The sequence below is a fragment of the Camelina sativa genome, chromosome 14, assembly GCF_030686135.1.
Source record: "Camelina sativa cultivar CO46 ecotype springtype chromosome 14, ASM3068613v1".
NCBI lineage: Eukaryota > Viridiplantae > Streptophyta > Magnoliopsida > Brassicales > Brassicaceae > Camelina > Camelina sativa.
This window is the reverse complement of record NC_141893.1, coordinates 30713481-30730187: the sequence shown is the minus strand read 5'-3', so window position 1 is coordinate 30730187 and position 16707 is coordinate 30713481. Positions and strand designations below refer to the sequence as shown.

Sequence of the window (16707 nt, the reverse complement as noted above, 5' to 3'; positions counted from 1 at the left end):
GGAGGAGTTCTTTTGAGTGTTCTTGAGTTTTCAAAGCTGTTTTTGAGAGATACCTTCTTGGTGAGTTGAGATCTGAGACTTGGAACGTGGTAGTAGCTTGTTGGGAGGCTATTTCGTGAGTTTTAGAAGCAGATTCGTCAATTTCAAAAGTGAGTGCATGACCATGGCTGATCTAAGCTTGAGAATTTTATGTTTTGGTGTTCTTTTAGTTGTGTGATTGATTATTTGCTTGCTTGTGGTCGATTCTTGGTTTCTATGGCCTTATGTCGCGTTTGGGAGAGCCTTGATTGCATTGGAGGCGTTGGAGGATAGAGATCTGCCTTGGAGCCTCGAGGAAAACGATGCTCAGCATCGGTGTCGGTCGAGGCAAGGTTGCAGAATCACGGATGTGTTCAGAACTGTCTGGTTTGTTTGTTCTGTGTATTGATTGTGTTTGTCTTTTCACTTGTGTGTGTAGCCCAGTAGATGGGAGGATCGGCTCACTGAATATTTGTGATAATTCTCACGCATCTCAATTACTGTTTGTAGTGTGCAGGTATATGACGTAGTATCATGGCGATGAGGAGGAGGATGATCTATGGTCGCAATTGTGTGTTGATAGTTATGTTATTATGATTGGAACCTTCGATAGAATAGAAGCATATTGGGTTATTGGATAGAATGGTTAGGATTGATTTTGTATTAATGATATATACTAGAGATTGATTATTGTTATATGTTGAACTGACCACAATCTAATAGTTGACATGATATACATACATAAAGAGTATATAATACATTAATGTAACATTTTTTTATTTATTTATGAACTGACCAACAAGGCCGGAACTAAGATCCGATTTATTACAACGTACAGTCAGGATTTAGGTAAAGATTTTAAAAACAATAATTCAGAGAGTACAATTTTTATTATTACATTCCAAGTTTGGTGGGGACATGGGATTTTGCGATGAACCTAGAGAACCATTTGCCAGAAGCTTTTTCTTTGCGATCAGCAGGATTAGTGAAGTTGACCCAATTCATACCAAAACGGAGAGTGTAACCATTTCCGAATTCGTAGTTGTCCATCAATGACCAAGCAAAATATCCTGCTACGTTGCATCCATCCCTATAATATATATTCAAAAAGATTAACATATATATATATATATATATATCATACTCTGAAAGAAGTATATATCACAGATTAGAGATGAATTATAACTCACTCGATGGCGCATTTGAGACAAGAAAGATGGCTGCTATGGTTTTGAATTCGTCCATGATCGGCAAGAGCAGTTGCAAGCGTTACGTTTCCAAGATCGAGATCAGCAACTCCTGAATTTTCTTGCATAAGATTTATAATAAACAAATATGTAGGCATTTCGTCTTGGTTAAACATATTTGATAGCAACATGAAATGATATGTATACCGTTTTCGGTGATGTAGGTAAGTGGATTTTTGTAGTTGTCTTTGATGTAGTTTAGAATCTGACGGAATCCTGGAGGATAGTAGATGAAGCTAGGAGCCTGTAAACGAAAGAGTCATTTCATCAATGTTGTAATCGTTTGAATATGAAAATGATTTTTCAAATTTAAAGTCAGATACTTGCCACAACACCGATCGGAACTCCATTGCGATAAACTGAAACCACTATTATAAAGGAGTTTAGATAATCGAATTATATAAAAATTAAATGAGAGAAAATTAGTTTCTACATACATCCGAGAGTAACTCGTGGATCGGTTATGGCGCTAGGTTCTGTCGGAGGAGGTGCATTGGTTGCATATTGTGTAACGTAATAGTTCAACCCTAGAAAATCAAGTGATCCTTTAACCAAAGCTGATTCCTCAGGTGTGAATTCTGGCAATCTATCTCCTACCATCTCCCTCATTATCTTTGGATATTCTCCGTACACCAATGGATCCATGAACCTTCATATACATGTAAGATACAAAAATATCATATCTGATACGTACAAAAAAGCAATATCTAACTAAACTTTTCTATATATATACGTGCCAGTGTGCGTTTTAAGAATCATTTAGTTGACCAAAAATATATATACAATACCATCCAACGAAAAAATCGAATGCTCGTTTTGCAGCAGCCTTGTCGAGATTGCTGCTTTCGTTTAGTGGGGCGAACCATCTCCCGATCAAGGTTGTTCCTATCTTACCACCTTGAAATTTCTGCATGCATATTTTTTTAGAATTAGTATATACACCACATAAAAGGAAAAACATACGACATCTAGATATATTATATATGAGAGATTGACAGTGTCTGTGACTGATATCTTTTCCGGTATAAAGATACAGTTTTCGCATGAGCTAGAAGTTGGTTATGTGCAACTGTATAAGGTTCAGTTCCAGAATCTCCTCCAAATTCACAGTTAGTGCACCGTCCTGGTGGATACGACCCATCGCCGTAACCTTTGGTTGCAAGAGAGAAAGGCTGATTTAAAGTGATCCAGAATTTGACTCTGTCTCCGAATCTTTGGAATAGAAGCTCAGCGTAGTTTGTGTAATCCTCCCTATTTTTATGTATTGTACATAGTCGAGATGTGTGATAGCCATGTTACATAACGCTAAACCAAAGAAAAGCATATATATATTTATAATTATAAAAACCCGGCCGATAATGCACTTACACTATACGTGGGCTTAAGAAGCCACCGTATTCGTCTTCTAAAGTCTGGGGAACATCCCAATGAAATATAGTCACATATGGTTCGATGCCTGTATTCAAGTAAGTAAAATTTATGTTTATTACATGACCACATATATAATGAAATGACTAAAATTTTGCAACGAATTTACCATTTGCTTTCAACTCGTTGACGAGATTGTTGTAGTATGTAATCCCATTCTCGTCCACTCCCCCAGTAAGTCTTCCCTCTAAGATTTGTTTGTATATAATCACAATTAAAGCTCAGTCATCGCATTTATATTATTTTACTATCATTTAAATAATTGGATGAAAACATGCGCCTGAAGAATGATTGATGTGTGTCTATATTTACTTGGTAAGACCCTTGACCATGCTATTGAGAGTCTGTATGCTTGAGCATTCATTCTTTTCAACAGTTTCACATCATCCTGTTCAACAGTATTTTGAAAAGTCGTAAGACTAAAATGAAATTATAAAATTGAAAAATATAAGTCATTAATATAGACTCTCACCTTATAAAGATCATATGAATCACAAGCAAGATCTCCTGAACTGCGATCTGGAACTCTTTCTGTATATTATTACAAACCGAAATTTAATATATGAGCACAAATATCTCTTTACAATGTTTATACCTTTTCTCACAATTCAATTAGGTGCTCATGTTAACAAATGATCACCTGGATATCTATGAGTGTAATAGTCCCATCCATTAAGTGCTCTATGTGCAGCACCTTCAATCTAGTTGAGCGTCAAATTAAAAATGTTGGATATTGTGTTACGGGAAAAAAAAAAAAAAAAAGGGATACGGAAAATGCTATAGCCAAAACTCGACCCCCTAAAAACAAAATATACCTGATACGCAGAAGTAGCTGCACCAAAAGTGAAATTTTTGGCAAAGCCAGTTCGGTTGAATGCAAGAGTATTGTCACAGTTGAAGGGTTCTTTGGCCTTGCATTCTGGATTGCATACTTTTTGGCTACTGGAAACGACAAAGAGAACGACAAGAATGGCTAAAGAGTAGTGAGCTTTTGGAACTGCCATGGTTTGAGCTATATATCTCTGTGTGTGTGTTGATTAGGGCTATTTTGATGATGATTAAACGATGAACTCGGAGGGGTTTATATACAAGGGTTTGAGTGCATGGGACTTGCATGGACATTCAAGTAATCTCGTTTACGTATATTTTGCATTGAATTTGATCCTCTATGCATGTTCCACACCCCGCTTTCTTGTTAATTTTCTCATTTAAAATACTACTACATCTGATCAAAAATTGAAAATTATTCATAATGAAACAATTATACGTGCACTTAATTTGACTTTTACGGCACCATGTGCTCATATCAATTATATATAATATACCTGTACAAGGCTGCGTGAGGATATATGTTCCTTAAACATAAATTAATATTCAATTTATTAATTCAATCAAAGTCAAAAACTTATATAGCTTCACACGATATATACATGTACGTTTGAACATATCTGCGTTAGAATATAGTATTGTTCCTTAGCTGATTGCTTTCCTTCCAACCATTATATTTTCAAAACCATAAGTAAACTATATATGACTTCTCTCAATGACTAATGACGAATGTCGAGGATAAGTATCAAACTAACCCTATTTTAAGGAACAAATACTAATCTATAATCATAGCAGTTCAAAACCTTATTACTAATGACATACAAATTAGTAACAGTATATATGAGTCCTTGTATCAATAATTGGGACAAAATAGAAATAAAATTTTAAGAAATGTTATAAAAAATATCATAATATCCAACTTATCGATAAACAATTAATAAGCAAGGTCGATAATGATAATAGTCTTTGAGCTCGTTTTTGGGATGTTACATGGATGTTATTTAATTTCAAAACTTTCTAAAAAAATAATTCTCTTATAGCTTAGTTTTGAAACTTGGAACTTGGAAGGTAGGGAACGCCGGATCAAAGCAGCGTTTGAGGAACCTGGCCATGCTATATGTAGTTTATAGTGAGAGCTCTCATCATGTCGCTAGCTTCTTTCTCTTCTTTTTTTCCCCTAAGTTATTCTTTCAACATTCTTCTTTATAACTAGACCGTAAGATCACATAAGCCCACAAAATTTTAATAATTGTAAAAAGGGAGTGGTCGCATCGCAATTTTGGCCACAGTATAACAATTAAAAAGTTATGGTAATAAAAAGCCAACGACTTATACAAGTAGATTGAATTAAATTAAGGTGTCAGCGATACGCAGTTCACAGTTGAGATGTAGTAAATATAGCAAATATTTCAATTCAAATTTACCAAATTATAATACTATATATATAGTACAGAATGTTTACTTTCATATCTATCTTGTATTTATTTCAGATCTCACAACCAAAAGTAGCTTTACTTACACAGCATTTCTTTTGTTTTTTTGCATTATTTGTCCTTTGGTCTTCATTTATTGACACTCTATTACCTATCAAACTCATAACAGTCTATTAACTATTGAAATTTCCATATATTATATTTATATAAACACTGCTTCGAAAAGAAAAAAAGAACATGGATTCACATAACAAGGGGTTTTGGATAAATTATTAGTGGATTAAGTCATTAGAACGAGAACCCCTTAATTCATTATTTAAATACAAAGATTACAGATAGACTGCAAAAATGTATGATCAAACCCATATTAAAAGCTGTTTATACAATATAACCTCTATAAATTAATACTCTTTAAATTAATATTCGCTATAAATTAATAAATTTTTTCGATCCTGAGTTGGACCGGTGTAAAAAAATAACACAATTCGATAAAATAATAGGATAACAATTTTTTTGAAAATTCTATGCAAAAATATAGTCCCAACAATATCATAAATTAATAATGATATAAACTATATATATATATATATCTAAGAAAATTTAGTGAAATATGACTCTATTGTTGTTTGTCTACTTTTATTCTTGAATTTGCATTCTAGTTGGAGTTCATCTCTAATCTTTTTTATTGTATTACAAACTTTTAATGTTGTCTTCTCAAATTATATCCAAAAATTAAAGAGAGTCCTAATTGCAGTAATTGTTTTTACATGTATTGGTTCTAAAAGCACCGCAATATGTTATTCGACTTCATCATTACCATGAAAGATAATACCAACAATTTTTTCTAAACTCTAAACTTCTAACATTTATCATTTTCTCCTAGATAATTAAGTACACTATTAACATCTACTCATAATTATAAATTAATAAAATTCTATAAAAATGTGAATCATAACAAAAGTATCTTATTTTGTAATATATAATTTTCAAAACTATGAAAAGAAAAAAAACATCTCTTCATAAGTTAATATTTTATTAAGTTATCGATAAATTAAAACATCTATAAATTAATAAAATTTCACTGTCTCGACCTTATTAATTTATAGATGTTTTCATGTATGTGAATCCTTTGGATTAATTAAATATTTTGCCACAGATTTTTTATAAGGATATTTATAGTATTTAATTATTTATATATGGACCACACAAAGAACTGACTATATAGTTTGTCTTTTTTTTTTCTTAAACAAAAATTGAGTATAGACTTATGATATATATGGAAAAGAAGGGAGATAAGTCATTTAATAAGTTTATCTAACAATCTGTGATTAAGTTACCGTAGTAATGGTTTTTCTTTCGCAGCAGAGATAAATAGTCACAAGAGCTGTAGTATTAAATAAATTATTATTCGATGAAAAAAAAAGTCACACTAACTGTAGCCTTAATTCTTACTTTTTAAGAAGAGACATAAACGTTAAAATGTTGTATTTGATATTTCGTAGTTATGTCTTTCAGTCTTTGATTGAAACTAAACACATATGACACATAGCAACACCTCGTATATGGTTAGAAACATATAGTCCATCTGTTCCAAATTATAAGATCTTTTAGCCTTTTATTTTTATTCTATTTTATAAGAATTTTTCAAAAAAAAATTTTATGTTTTTTTAGTATATTATGACTATTTGTATTTAGTAGTCTGCAGTTTTCTCAAATTAGTTAAACTCTTTTTAATAAATATTAAATAATATTATTTCATGTAAAACTAAGAATACATTTATAGTTTTTTTAAACTTTAATTTGTACTTTTAACTAAAATATCTTATAAAATGGAACAGAAGAATTATATAGGTAGCCCCATCTTGCTTAATATCCCTTGCCTACGCAAATATTATTTTCTTAGAATATAGTAATGCATTTTTATTAGTATCAGTTGGTTATTTATTATGGGAATTTAGCAAATATAACACTCATAAAAACTATATTTCATTGAGTGACTACTCTAACCATTAAAAGTGATATTCAGTGTAATATATGTATTATTGACATGTTTGACCCCATGATATGATAAATAATTTAGGTGTTAGTTTAGCTAAGATTGGTGGGATTGATAATTTACTATCATGTAGGGTTTAGTGTTCCTACCACCACAATCACCCCATCGCCCGCCACCATCGCCGGCCACTGTCACCATCTCCAGCCAGCGACCATCATCAACTCCAGCGATCAGCCGTCATCAACTCCGATGGCCACCACTTTCGACGACCGGCCACCACCAATTCCGGTGACCACCACTTTCGGTCACCACCTAACTCTGGCCACCGGCACCACCAATTCCGGCCACCGGCCATCATCAACTCTAGCCACTACCGCTACCAGCCTACCACCTCCGGCCACCGACCACCACCACTTCCGGCCAACTCCTGGACACCATCCACCATTATCATCAGAACATCACAACACCAAAATAGTAATTTTACTTACCATTTATCCTATTTTTCTAATTTTTTCAAATAATATACTATTTTCTTCACTGCTTTTTTTGTTTTGGTTAGTTGGCAAATTGCCCCATTTATTATTTGGTAGCCTCTTTCGTGTTCCAAGTATTCAGAATATAGTGAATTTAAACTCCCTTCGTATCAAAATAAACGATGCTATCTTTGTTAAAGAATTACTTCAAACAGTAATGTATTACTAGTGTATAAAGTATGAATGAAGAGTAGGGTTTATTGAGAAAAATGAATTTAAATTTGGTGTTGGGAAAAATGCAATAGAAGTGTTGAAACCAAAAACTAAATGCTACTAACATCACATGTTTTTTATAGGGAGGGTTCAGTACTATTAGGTTAGAATTTTTTGGTTGTACAATATTGATGTTGGCTGCTAATCAAAATTTTGTACGGTGCAATTAAAGCACTTTTTAAGATAAAACAGTTCATGTGAATTTAAGATTGTACATAAGTTTCATAACATAATCTATTAAAATGACACCTCATGTGAATCAGGCAGATGAAAAAATATTTGATTGACGAAGAGAATAAAAATAACAATTTGGTTGACCAAAACAAAAAAGATATAGGTTTTTATATTACAACAACCAGATTACTTTTTTTTTAAAACTAAACGTTCTTTAGATACGGTCTATGTTGATTATATGATATCTATATTACAGATTCACAATACTGTATATATAAAAAATCAATCTTTCCAAAAGTATAGGTTGAGTTGATTAGTAGTACGTATAGACTCTCAATATGGAGATGATATTTTCTCTCTGGTTCGTTTGAATCATATGTTTTGGAGTGGTATACTAGTTGATACACTCGAACCAATCGGAATCTTATAACAATATTGGACATAGTTGCCAGAAAAGAAATGTACATCAATTTACGTGATTTACAATAAAGTGTATGTTTCCTAAAACCGTGAAACGAAACCCATAAGTTTCATATCATTCGCATGTCTTTAGCTCTCGACTTATATAGTACCCCTCATGGGTCCAACGAGTACATGAATATGACATCAAACGTCAATTATTCTGTCACATGCCTTAGTCTATGCATGCATGCTAATGTACATACACTTTGCTTAATCCAGTTTCCTGTTTTACATGGATTAGTTTTCATACAATGAATAGAAACCAATATCATTTAGTTCGGTTTGAATTTTTGGTTTCGGGTTTTGGGCTTTTTACTTTTTTGAATTTTAATAGGAAAAAACAATGATCAATTTATACGGTTGTTTTCTTATTCACCTAAAAGAGTATATTATATATAAAAAATATACAAAACCGAATCTATTTATTATGCCTAATTCAATCTACTTTTTTCAAATCACTTTCCTTGGTACAGTTTCGGTTTGACTCAATTTGGTTTAAACCAATTGGACCACCCTAATTACTCGCACAACTTTTGTTAACTATATAAATAAGACCACAGACCACAGACCACCTACACTCATTACACTCTTCACCCCCAAAGAAAAAGAAAACTCTAAGCTACGATTAAAACCCTTGAGTTTCTTTTTTTTTTCTTTGACAAAATAACCCTTGATTTTGAGTCCGATCTATCTAACAAAAGCATATATATATATATATATAGATGACTACGCCGGAGGAGGCGATGTATGTGGCGTGGGAGGATCTTACGGTGGTTATACCAAACTTCGGTGAAGGAGCGACAAAGAGATTACTGAATGGAGTAAATGGTTGTGGTGAGCCAAATAGGATCTTGGCTGTTATGGGTCCTTCTGGTTCGGGCAAATCTACGCTTCTTGATGCCTTAGCAGGTCACTTCTTTCTCTATCTCTCTCTCTCTCACACACACATACCCTCACGTGAGAAGATTAATTACCTCGTTGTTTCTTATTCCTTTTTTTCAAAAAAACTTTTTTTTCGTTAAAAGGGTTTGAATCTGTTAAATGGTAAATAAATTAGAACCTGAACTAAACCTTAAGAGTTAAGAGAACCAAACCAACAATTGAATGAGGTAATAATTAAGAGGAAAAGGGTTAACAGCCAACTACATTTAGCTTTGAAACCAACATTGAAGAGACTTTTTCACCTTGAACCTAGCATTTTATTCTGTATTCAGCATAAAAATGTTGCTATATTGTTCACTATAACAATATTGAATTATACATGACGTTATTTAACAAAAAAAAAGTTAATCGCACCATTTTTCCTAGGTAATTTTCTCATGTTTATGTGAAAATGTTTTCACTTTTTAGTAAAGCATAAACTGAATTTTACATTTTAAAAATGTCCACTAACCTTTTAGCTTTTATTTGATAGATAACGATTTCTATCATTCGGTAGTTAAACTTGAAAAGACTGTAAATTAGTAGTCTTAATTTGTTAGATATATAAAGGTGTGTGTTTGTGTGTGTACTACTCGACCTAAAATATTTGATTATTAACCAGTCGGTAGAATCCATATGCAATCAGAAGCAATACTAGATTTGTTTTTCGACTAACGGAAGAAAATATACATTATTCAAAAATAAATATGTAACTTCTAAATTTGTAAGCTACAAACTATGTACACATTATAATCCCATTTTGGTGAAATTAAAACATTAAGTGAAGTTATGAACTCTTGTGTAACTTTGCAACAAACCCATTTAATCTGGTTCTTTATGAGAGATTTACATATCCATATATACGTATAGATCTATAGAAAAACAATGCTATATATATCTAAGTTCCATATACACAAAGATACATAAACAGATATTTCTAACTTTATATTTATGGATTCTAGCTACCAATTTTCGTTCTTTTCAATTATAGCTGTTTATCATCGGAGTACTAAATAAAAGTGAAAAATTGTTGCAATTTTCTTGTTCGTCCTTATTAAATTTACATCGTCGTACATTTAGACTAGTATTGAATAAATTGATAGCTACATTTCTCTAACCTTTACTATATTCAGAAGTTTCGCAGTAACTTTTCTAATTAAATTACGATTTTAAATGTTAACCAACTACCAAACACCAGACATCCTGACACAAAAATTTAGAACTGCACGATCGGATCTTCGTACCGACTTGAAGTTAAACCCGGTTTGGTTACTGGCCAGAACTCCAAATCTACCACTATCTGTTCAATCCGAAAAAGTAGTTCTAATCGATTTTCTTTTCAAAGGTTAAACATCTTATGATCGTAAAGTTACTACATTAATCATGTCATGGGTTGCGTAACACATAGTTTAAAGAAATAGCACACAGTTTGGTCTTGTCATTTAATTTAACAAAGCCCTGCTTACTAGACTGATATTGGAAAATTAACTAATTTGGTAATGATGGCACAGGAAGATTAGCAGGGAACGTTGTAATGAGTGGGAAAGTTCTAGTTAATGGCAAGAAGAGAAGACTTGACTTTGGTGCTGTCGTAAGCAAACCTATCTTTTAGCTTTAGCTTTACGCAATCAAACTCTTATTCATGAATGTTATAAACCCTGAATCATGTATGTTTTTCTTTTGAAACTGTCGAGAAACTCTCAGGCTTATGTGACACAGGAAGATGTGTTGCTAGGAACTTTGACAGTGAGAGAATCCATATCTTACTCAGCTCATCTCAGACTCCCATCAAAGCTTACCAGAGGAGAGATCAGTGACATTGTGGAAGCTACAATCACTGAAATGGGTCTGCAAGAATGTTCAGACAGGACCATTGGAAACTGGCATTTGCGTGGAATAAGCGGAGGAGAGAAGAAACGGCTCAGTATTGCGCTCGAGGTCTTAACCAAACCAAGTCTCCTCTTCCTAGACGAGCCCACCAGTGGACTGGACAGTGCTTCAGCTTTCTTCGTGGTTCAGATTCTCAGAAACATAGCAAGCAGTGGCAAAACCGTGATTTCTTCAATCCATCAGCCGAGTGGTGAGGTTTTTGCTCTCTTTGATGACCTGCTACTGCTTTCTGGAGGAGAAACCGTTTACTTTGGAGAAGCAGAATCAGCAACGAAGGTAATAAGACAGAGCATTGGCAGCACAGCACTATATATTGTAGTGTCTAACCATCAATGCTCATTTGTGTCGTTCCTGCTTCGACTTTTGCAGTTCTTTGGTGAAGCGGGGTTTCCTTGTCCTAGCAGACGGAATCCATCTGACCACTTCCTTCGCTGTGTCAATTCAGATTTCGACGATGTCACAGCGACTTTGGTTGAATCTCGCCGAATCCAAGTTTGTCATCTTCTGCCCTTTTTTTGTTTCCATGAGCTTACAATACACTCAAACTCTTGAACTAGACAGTTTGTTTATCGGCAGGATTCTTCTTTCTCTCTTTACCAACTTCATGAAACTGCAAACACATTAGATCCCCTGGATGATATACCAGCAGCAGAAATCAGAACAACACTTGTCAGAAAATTCAAGTGTTCAGAATACGCAGCAGCTTCAAGAGCAAGGATTCAAGAAATAGCATCAGTAGTAAGTTATGGTTATTATTTCGCTTAAAACTACCATGTATCATACAATGAGAGCCTCATAAGAAAGTTTAAACCTCATGCAACAGGAGGGGCTTGTCACTGAAAGGAAAAATGGGAGTCAAACAAACTGGTTGAAACAACTCAAAATACTTACTCAGCGATCTTTCATTAACATGTGTAGAGACTTGGGATACTACTGGATGCGGATTGCAGTATACATAGTGTTATCCATTTGTGTCGGTTCAATCTTTTTCAACGTCGGGAGAAACCACTCAAATGTCATGAATACTGCAGCTTGCGGCGGATTTATGGCAGGCTTTATGACATTTATGTCAATAGGAGGTTTCCAATCCTTCATTGAAGAAATGAAGGTGAAGAGATGAGCAAACAAAACTCTCTTTCTTCACCTTAAAACTTATCTTATGTTTTTGCATCTTTTTCCTAAAACCAGGTGTTTACTCGGGAAAGGCTCAATGGATACTATGGGGTTGCAGTATATACTGTGTCTAATTTACTCTCCTCATTACCTTTCATAATCCTTATGTGCCTCTCCACCAGCTCAATCACTATCTATATGGTGAAGTTCCAATCCGGAGGTTCTCATTTCTTCTACAACTGTCTCGACCTCATCTGTGCAATTGTGACTGTGGAGAGTTGCATGATGATGATAGCTTCAGTAGTTCCTAACTTCTTGATGGGAGTCATGTTAGGAGCTGGTTACATTGTAAGAACGGCCTCTGTCTCTCACTCTGTTACCTAACAGCTTTCCTATATATCTCCAAAGACTATTCTAAACTGAAAACCACTATATTCTTCACCTCATAGGGAATTATGGTATTAAGTGCCGGGTTTTTCCGATTCTTCCCCGACTTACCTGTGGTGTTCTGGCGATATCCGGTGTCCTACATAAACTATGGTGCATGGGCACTACAGGTAACCAGGTTAACTCAACTTTAGATGCAGACAATATTGGCAAATGGATATCCTAAATGTGCACACCTGATAAATTGCAGGGAGCATTCAAGAATGAGCTGATCGGGGTTGAGTATGATTCTCCATTACCATTGGTACCAAAAATGAAAGGGGAGCTCATTCTTCAAATTGTTCTAGGCGTAAATCCAGCAAGTTCAAAGTGGTTGGATCTAGCTGTTGTGGTGATGATTCTCATTGGGTATAGGATTCTCTTCTTCGCCATCCTCAAGTTTAGGGAAAAGGTTTTCCCAATCATTCACATGTTATACACAAAGAGAACTCTGAGCCATATCCGGAAAAGGCCTTCTTTCAGGAGAATGGCACCATTCCCCTCCAAGCGATACCACGTTAACCACGCACTCTCTTCTCAAGAAGGACTTAGCTCTCCACTGCATTAGAAGCATATACAGCAGGATGCAATATCCATAAGTGGAAGATAGATATAATGCTCGCTATCCACATGCCATATGTTACTCTCTTCAAACTTTGGTAAACTATTTGTAGCCTGTTGTGTAAGGAAAAAAAGAGATACTATAAATTCTGAGTAATGAGATTTGTTTGGCATGCGGATGGAATCCATCAGAAATAAATAAATTGCCTAAAAGAGCTAAAAATGGCTAGAGATCAAAATGGCTACATTCTCAGATTACAAGCGACCATGGCATGGATGAAACTTTTAGAGAGGGTAGGTATATCAGCGACCACAGGGAATAAAGAATTCAAATAAGATAAATCCTTAGTTAACAGTTAACACAGCTTCAAATAAACAGGAGATGGTATGGAAATTTGTTACCTGACAGTAGAACAGTGGTCCTTTCTTGATAGCACCAGCTAGCAGAAACAAATCCTAAAATCTGTGCAGCCCAAGAACAGGAGGAAAACTTTCTACCAGGCATATTCAACTTTCAGATTCAGATGTGCTAGAGCCTTGAGCTATGAATGTCTAATTTATTTTAATGCCCATGTTACCTCCTCTTGTGGCGTAAAGTACTTGACAGGAAATAGAGAATCAAAGATAACAAAAGTACCTCCCAAAAGCGTCTGTTGAAGAAAGATTGAACAGATAGAGAACAATCGACAAGATGCTTCAAACTTTTAAAAGTGTAATACAATGCAAAAATGGTTTAGGTTCAACCTTAGAAAAATCAAATATAGGCTACCAGAACAGTTACATGTAAGGAAAAAACAACAAACAATCAATAACTTTAACAAATATGGCTAATCCAGTAAGAAGAAAATCCAGTCCTGAAATCAGAAAAACCATCCTGTTTTTTTCAGAGTAGACATGTACAGAACTCATTTGTTCATTTGCTACCCTATGACTGTAACAACGAAACTCAACCAAATCTGAACCAGTAACTAGTTTTGGAAAACTGTGTTAAATTGTCAAGAATACGCCTGCCGGTTTGGTCTAACTCTTCATATCGTCAGAACCATTATTTTCAAGTCTACCATTAAATCCATGATATGGAACCTCCAACATTGGCCTCGGGGTTGCACGCCCACCAAAATCCTCGGGAAAGAATTCAAAATCAGGCCCAAAATTGAACTTCACAAGACAATTTGACTGGTCAGGGAGAGTGTACATCGAAGCAGCAGGGTAGTAACGACCGCCAAAAAAATCTTTGAAGGCAACTCCCTGACATACACCATTTTTGAAGAACGATATTTCACTGCCTGCATTAGAAGGAAGACATTCGTTGACAATAGTTTGATTATAAATCATCCAGAATTGCACAGAAACCATCTATATCATAGATGTGGAGGGTAAGCAAATACGAAATCAAGGCATTTGGCCACGTAAATATTGATGAAGAATCCCCATTATCTATAAGAATGTTAACCAAAATATCCATTCTCTCTACAAAATCCAGATAAATCCTCTACCATCACAAGCAACAGCATTCATCTCTAGTCCACCTAAAACATATGTGACTAACTAAAAGCAGAAAAGTCACCACAGGAAAACTAAAATGAAAGAACAGGTAACATAGAGCATACCTGGTACAACTTTAGGAGGCTCCTCTTTAGCATCAGGTGCACAAATATATCTCTGCCCTTTATACCACACATAATGAGGAGGCTTTGGAGCAAACGATTCCCCATCGGGCAGATTAATGTAGAATCCAATAACATCACCTTCCTTATACCCTTCTTCAGCATACTTCTCCCTTAAAGCCTTGTGTATCTTACACCCATCAATGTCCCGAAACCCAAAACTATTCCCATCGTACCCTACCGGAGCCTGCAAATCCCCTTTATCAGTCGACCACCCGAGTCGTGTATGACCAGTCTCACCCAAATTCAAAACTTTAATCTCAAAGTACCAAGCTCCTTCAACAACTCCTCTTGTAGCTCTCACCATCCTATAACCTTTACTACTTCCTGCAGTAAGTCTATCTTCGCTAATCTCAACTTTCTCAGCTTTGTAAACTTTAGAAAGGCAAATTTCCAAGTCAGGCGTATCGTCGCTCTTATCGGGAAACCTCGGAACCGGAGTGATCAATACTTTATCTTCTACAGCTGCTGAACTAGGCGTGTTGGCTTTGCTCTTCTTCTTTCCTTTACGTGTACTCTTCGTCACCCAAACATTGTTGTTCTTCTTCTTCGATTTCGATTTCTTCGCCACAACCAGAGTTGCCGCCGCTTCCTCTACAACCATTGCTTCGGACGGCTGCACTTGCTCTGGCTCAACCTCTTCCTTAACAGCAACCGAAGTAATAGAATCTAACTGCTTCAGCTTCTTACGCGGTGGATCATCTTCCTCTTCCTCCATCGCACTACCGTTCTGATTAGCCACAGATTCCGGTTTCGGAGATTTAGGGTTATCATCGGAAGAAGGAGTCGGGGCTTCTTCAGAGAAGGAATCGGATTCAATTTTCGCATCGGATCCGGGTGCATCATCAACATCCATAGCAGCTACATCTGCTTTCTCTAATTCAGTATCGATTGATTCCTCTACTACTACTACAACGGATGAATCCAATGGTACCGAATCATTCAGTTCAGAGGGTGGAGGAAGAGCTGTTCCGGTAGGTTCTTGGGGAAGCGAAATTGAGACTTGTGCTTTTAAATCAGTATCGATTGATTCTTCGACTGGAGCGGATGATTCCGGTGGCGCTGAATCATCGAGTTCAGAGGGAAGAAGAAGAGCGGTTCCGGTAGGTTCGTCGGGAAGAGACTCCATTGGAACAAAAAGCTTTCTTCTGGTGCCACCGCAGAGATTTGTGGGACTCCGCAGCCAAAGATTTGACAATAATTTTAGGGACTCGGCAGATTTGGCAAAAGAACAGTGAAGTTTTTTATTTTGTTTTTAAAAAACTTGGAGACTTAAGTGGGCTTTCTGAGGCCCACATAAGAAACTAGGGTTTGGGTAGGGGTGTCCATTTTTAATTTGAAAACCGGTTTTTTATTGGATCTTTTTTAACCTCATTTACAAACGGTTTAGACATCTAACAACTGATCTATTAAGCATTAGAAATTGCATATCCAAAAACAAATAAGCATTAGCGATTAACTTATAATTAAAAATTTCGTTAATGACGGTTTTAAACTAATCTTAGTTAGGTGGTGTCCGTTAGAATAGAATAGTTATTTGGGCCAAGTATATGCAACTGATGGTTGAACGTATCGGAGAAAGATATCATTGCAGAAAGGGCAACTTAGCAAACGTTAAAGCATCGATAAGTTTTTTTTTTTTTTTTTCTCGTAAGATTTTAATTTTATTCTAAAAAGTTGGGTTATATAAAAGTCCATACAGATACATTGCTTAATGATAAAAGAAGTTCATCTATCGTTGGTTTCACCCAAACAAAACGTGTCAACAACACGTGTTGGATGAGAAATCTAAAGCTT

At 35.2% G+C, this 16707-nt stretch overlaps 3 protein-coding genes across 4 annotated transcripts; 1 reads left to right on the top strand and 2 right to left on the bottom strand.

Annotated features, from left to right (window-relative positions):
- Positions 1-778: 778 nt before the first annotated feature.
- LOC104742660 (myrosinase 4-like) lies at positions 779-3749 on the bottom strand. Of its 2 annotated transcripts, XM_019235765.2 has the most exons (13): positions 3509-3730; positions 3334-3394; positions 3166-3224; positions 3006-3081; positions 2803-2880; positions 2634-2721; positions 2276-2516; positions 2054-2175; positions 1703-1914; positions 1593-1624; positions 1413-1509; positions 1209-1317; positions 779-1108 (listed from the first exon to the last, which is right to left on the bottom strand). In XM_019235765.2, the coding sequence occupies exons 1-13, from the start codon at positions 3695-3697 to the stop codon at positions 913-915; spliced, it is 1560 nt and encodes a 519-aa protein (XP_019091310.1). In that variant the 5' UTR covers positions 3698-3730; the 3' UTR covers positions 779-912. The 2 variants fall into 2 exon arrangements, 1 of the variants encoding a protein (XP_019091310.1); XR_015580517.1 differs by having other exon boundaries at positions 1593-1633; positions 2054-2516; positions 3509-3749.
- Positions 3750-7015: 3266 nt separating this feature from the next.
- Positions 7016-13416, top strand: LOC104742659 (ABC transporter G family member 13-like). The gene is made up of 10 exons (XM_010463675.3): positions 7016-7424; positions 9055-9241; positions 10765-10844; positions 10958-11419; positions 11513-11635; positions 11720-11881; positions 11967-12251; positions 12332-12604; positions 12706-12813; positions 12894-13416. The coding sequence occupies exons 1-10, from the start codon at positions 7200-7202 to the stop codon at positions 13248-13250; spliced, it is 2262 nt and encodes a 753-aa protein (XP_010461977.2). The 5' UTR covers positions 7016-7199; the 3' UTR covers positions 13251-13416.
- Positions 13417-13916: 500 nt separating this feature from the next.
- Positions 13917-16140, bottom strand: LOC104742658 (protein TRAUCO). The gene is made up of 2 exons (XM_010463673.3): positions 14854-16140; positions 13917-14529 (listed from the first exon to the last, which is right to left on the bottom strand). Exons 1-2 carry the CDS (start codon positions 16037-16039, stop codon positions 14264-14266), a joined length of 1452 nt encoding a protein of 483 aa, XP_010461975.2. The 5' UTR covers positions 16040-16140; the 3' UTR covers positions 13917-14263.
- Positions 16141-16707: the final 567 nt, after the last annotated feature.

Excerpts from the sequence above, each read along its gene's own strand:
- LOC104742660 (XM_019235765.2), bottom strand. The coding sequence starts at position 3,697 with ATGGCAGTTCCAAAAGCTCACTACTCTTTAGCCATTCTTGTCGTTCTC. Across the intron at positions 1,510-1,592 it reads GAGTTCCGATCGGTGTTGTG|GCTCCTAGCTTCATCTACTA; the intron begins GCAAGTATCTGA and ends TTTCGTTTACAG. Across the intron at positions 1,109-1,208 it reads TGTCTCAAATGCGCCATCGA|GGATGGATGCAACGTAGCAG; the intron begins GTGAGTTATAAT and ends TATATATTATAG.
- LOC104742659 (XM_010463675.3), top strand. The coding sequence starts at position 7,200 with ATGGCCACCACTTTCGACGACCGGCCACCACCAATTCCGGTGACCACC. Across the intron at positions 9,242-10,764 it reads GCTTCTTGATGCCTTAGCAG|GAAGATTAGCAGGGAACGTT; the intron begins GTCACTTCTTTC and ends ATGATGGCACAG. Across the intron at positions 11,882-11,966 it reads TTCAAGAAATAGCATCAGTA|GAGGGGCTTGTCACTGAAAG; the intron begins GTAAGTTATGGT and ends CTCATGCAACAG.
- LOC104742658 (XM_010463673.3), bottom strand. The coding sequence starts at position 16,039 with ATGGAGTCTCTTCCCGACGAACCTACCGGAACCGCTCTTCTTCTTCCC. Across the intron at positions 14,530-14,853 it reads GCCTCCTAAAGTTGTACCAG|GCAGTGAAATATCGTTCTTC; the intron begins GTATGCTCTATG and ends CTTCTAATGCAG.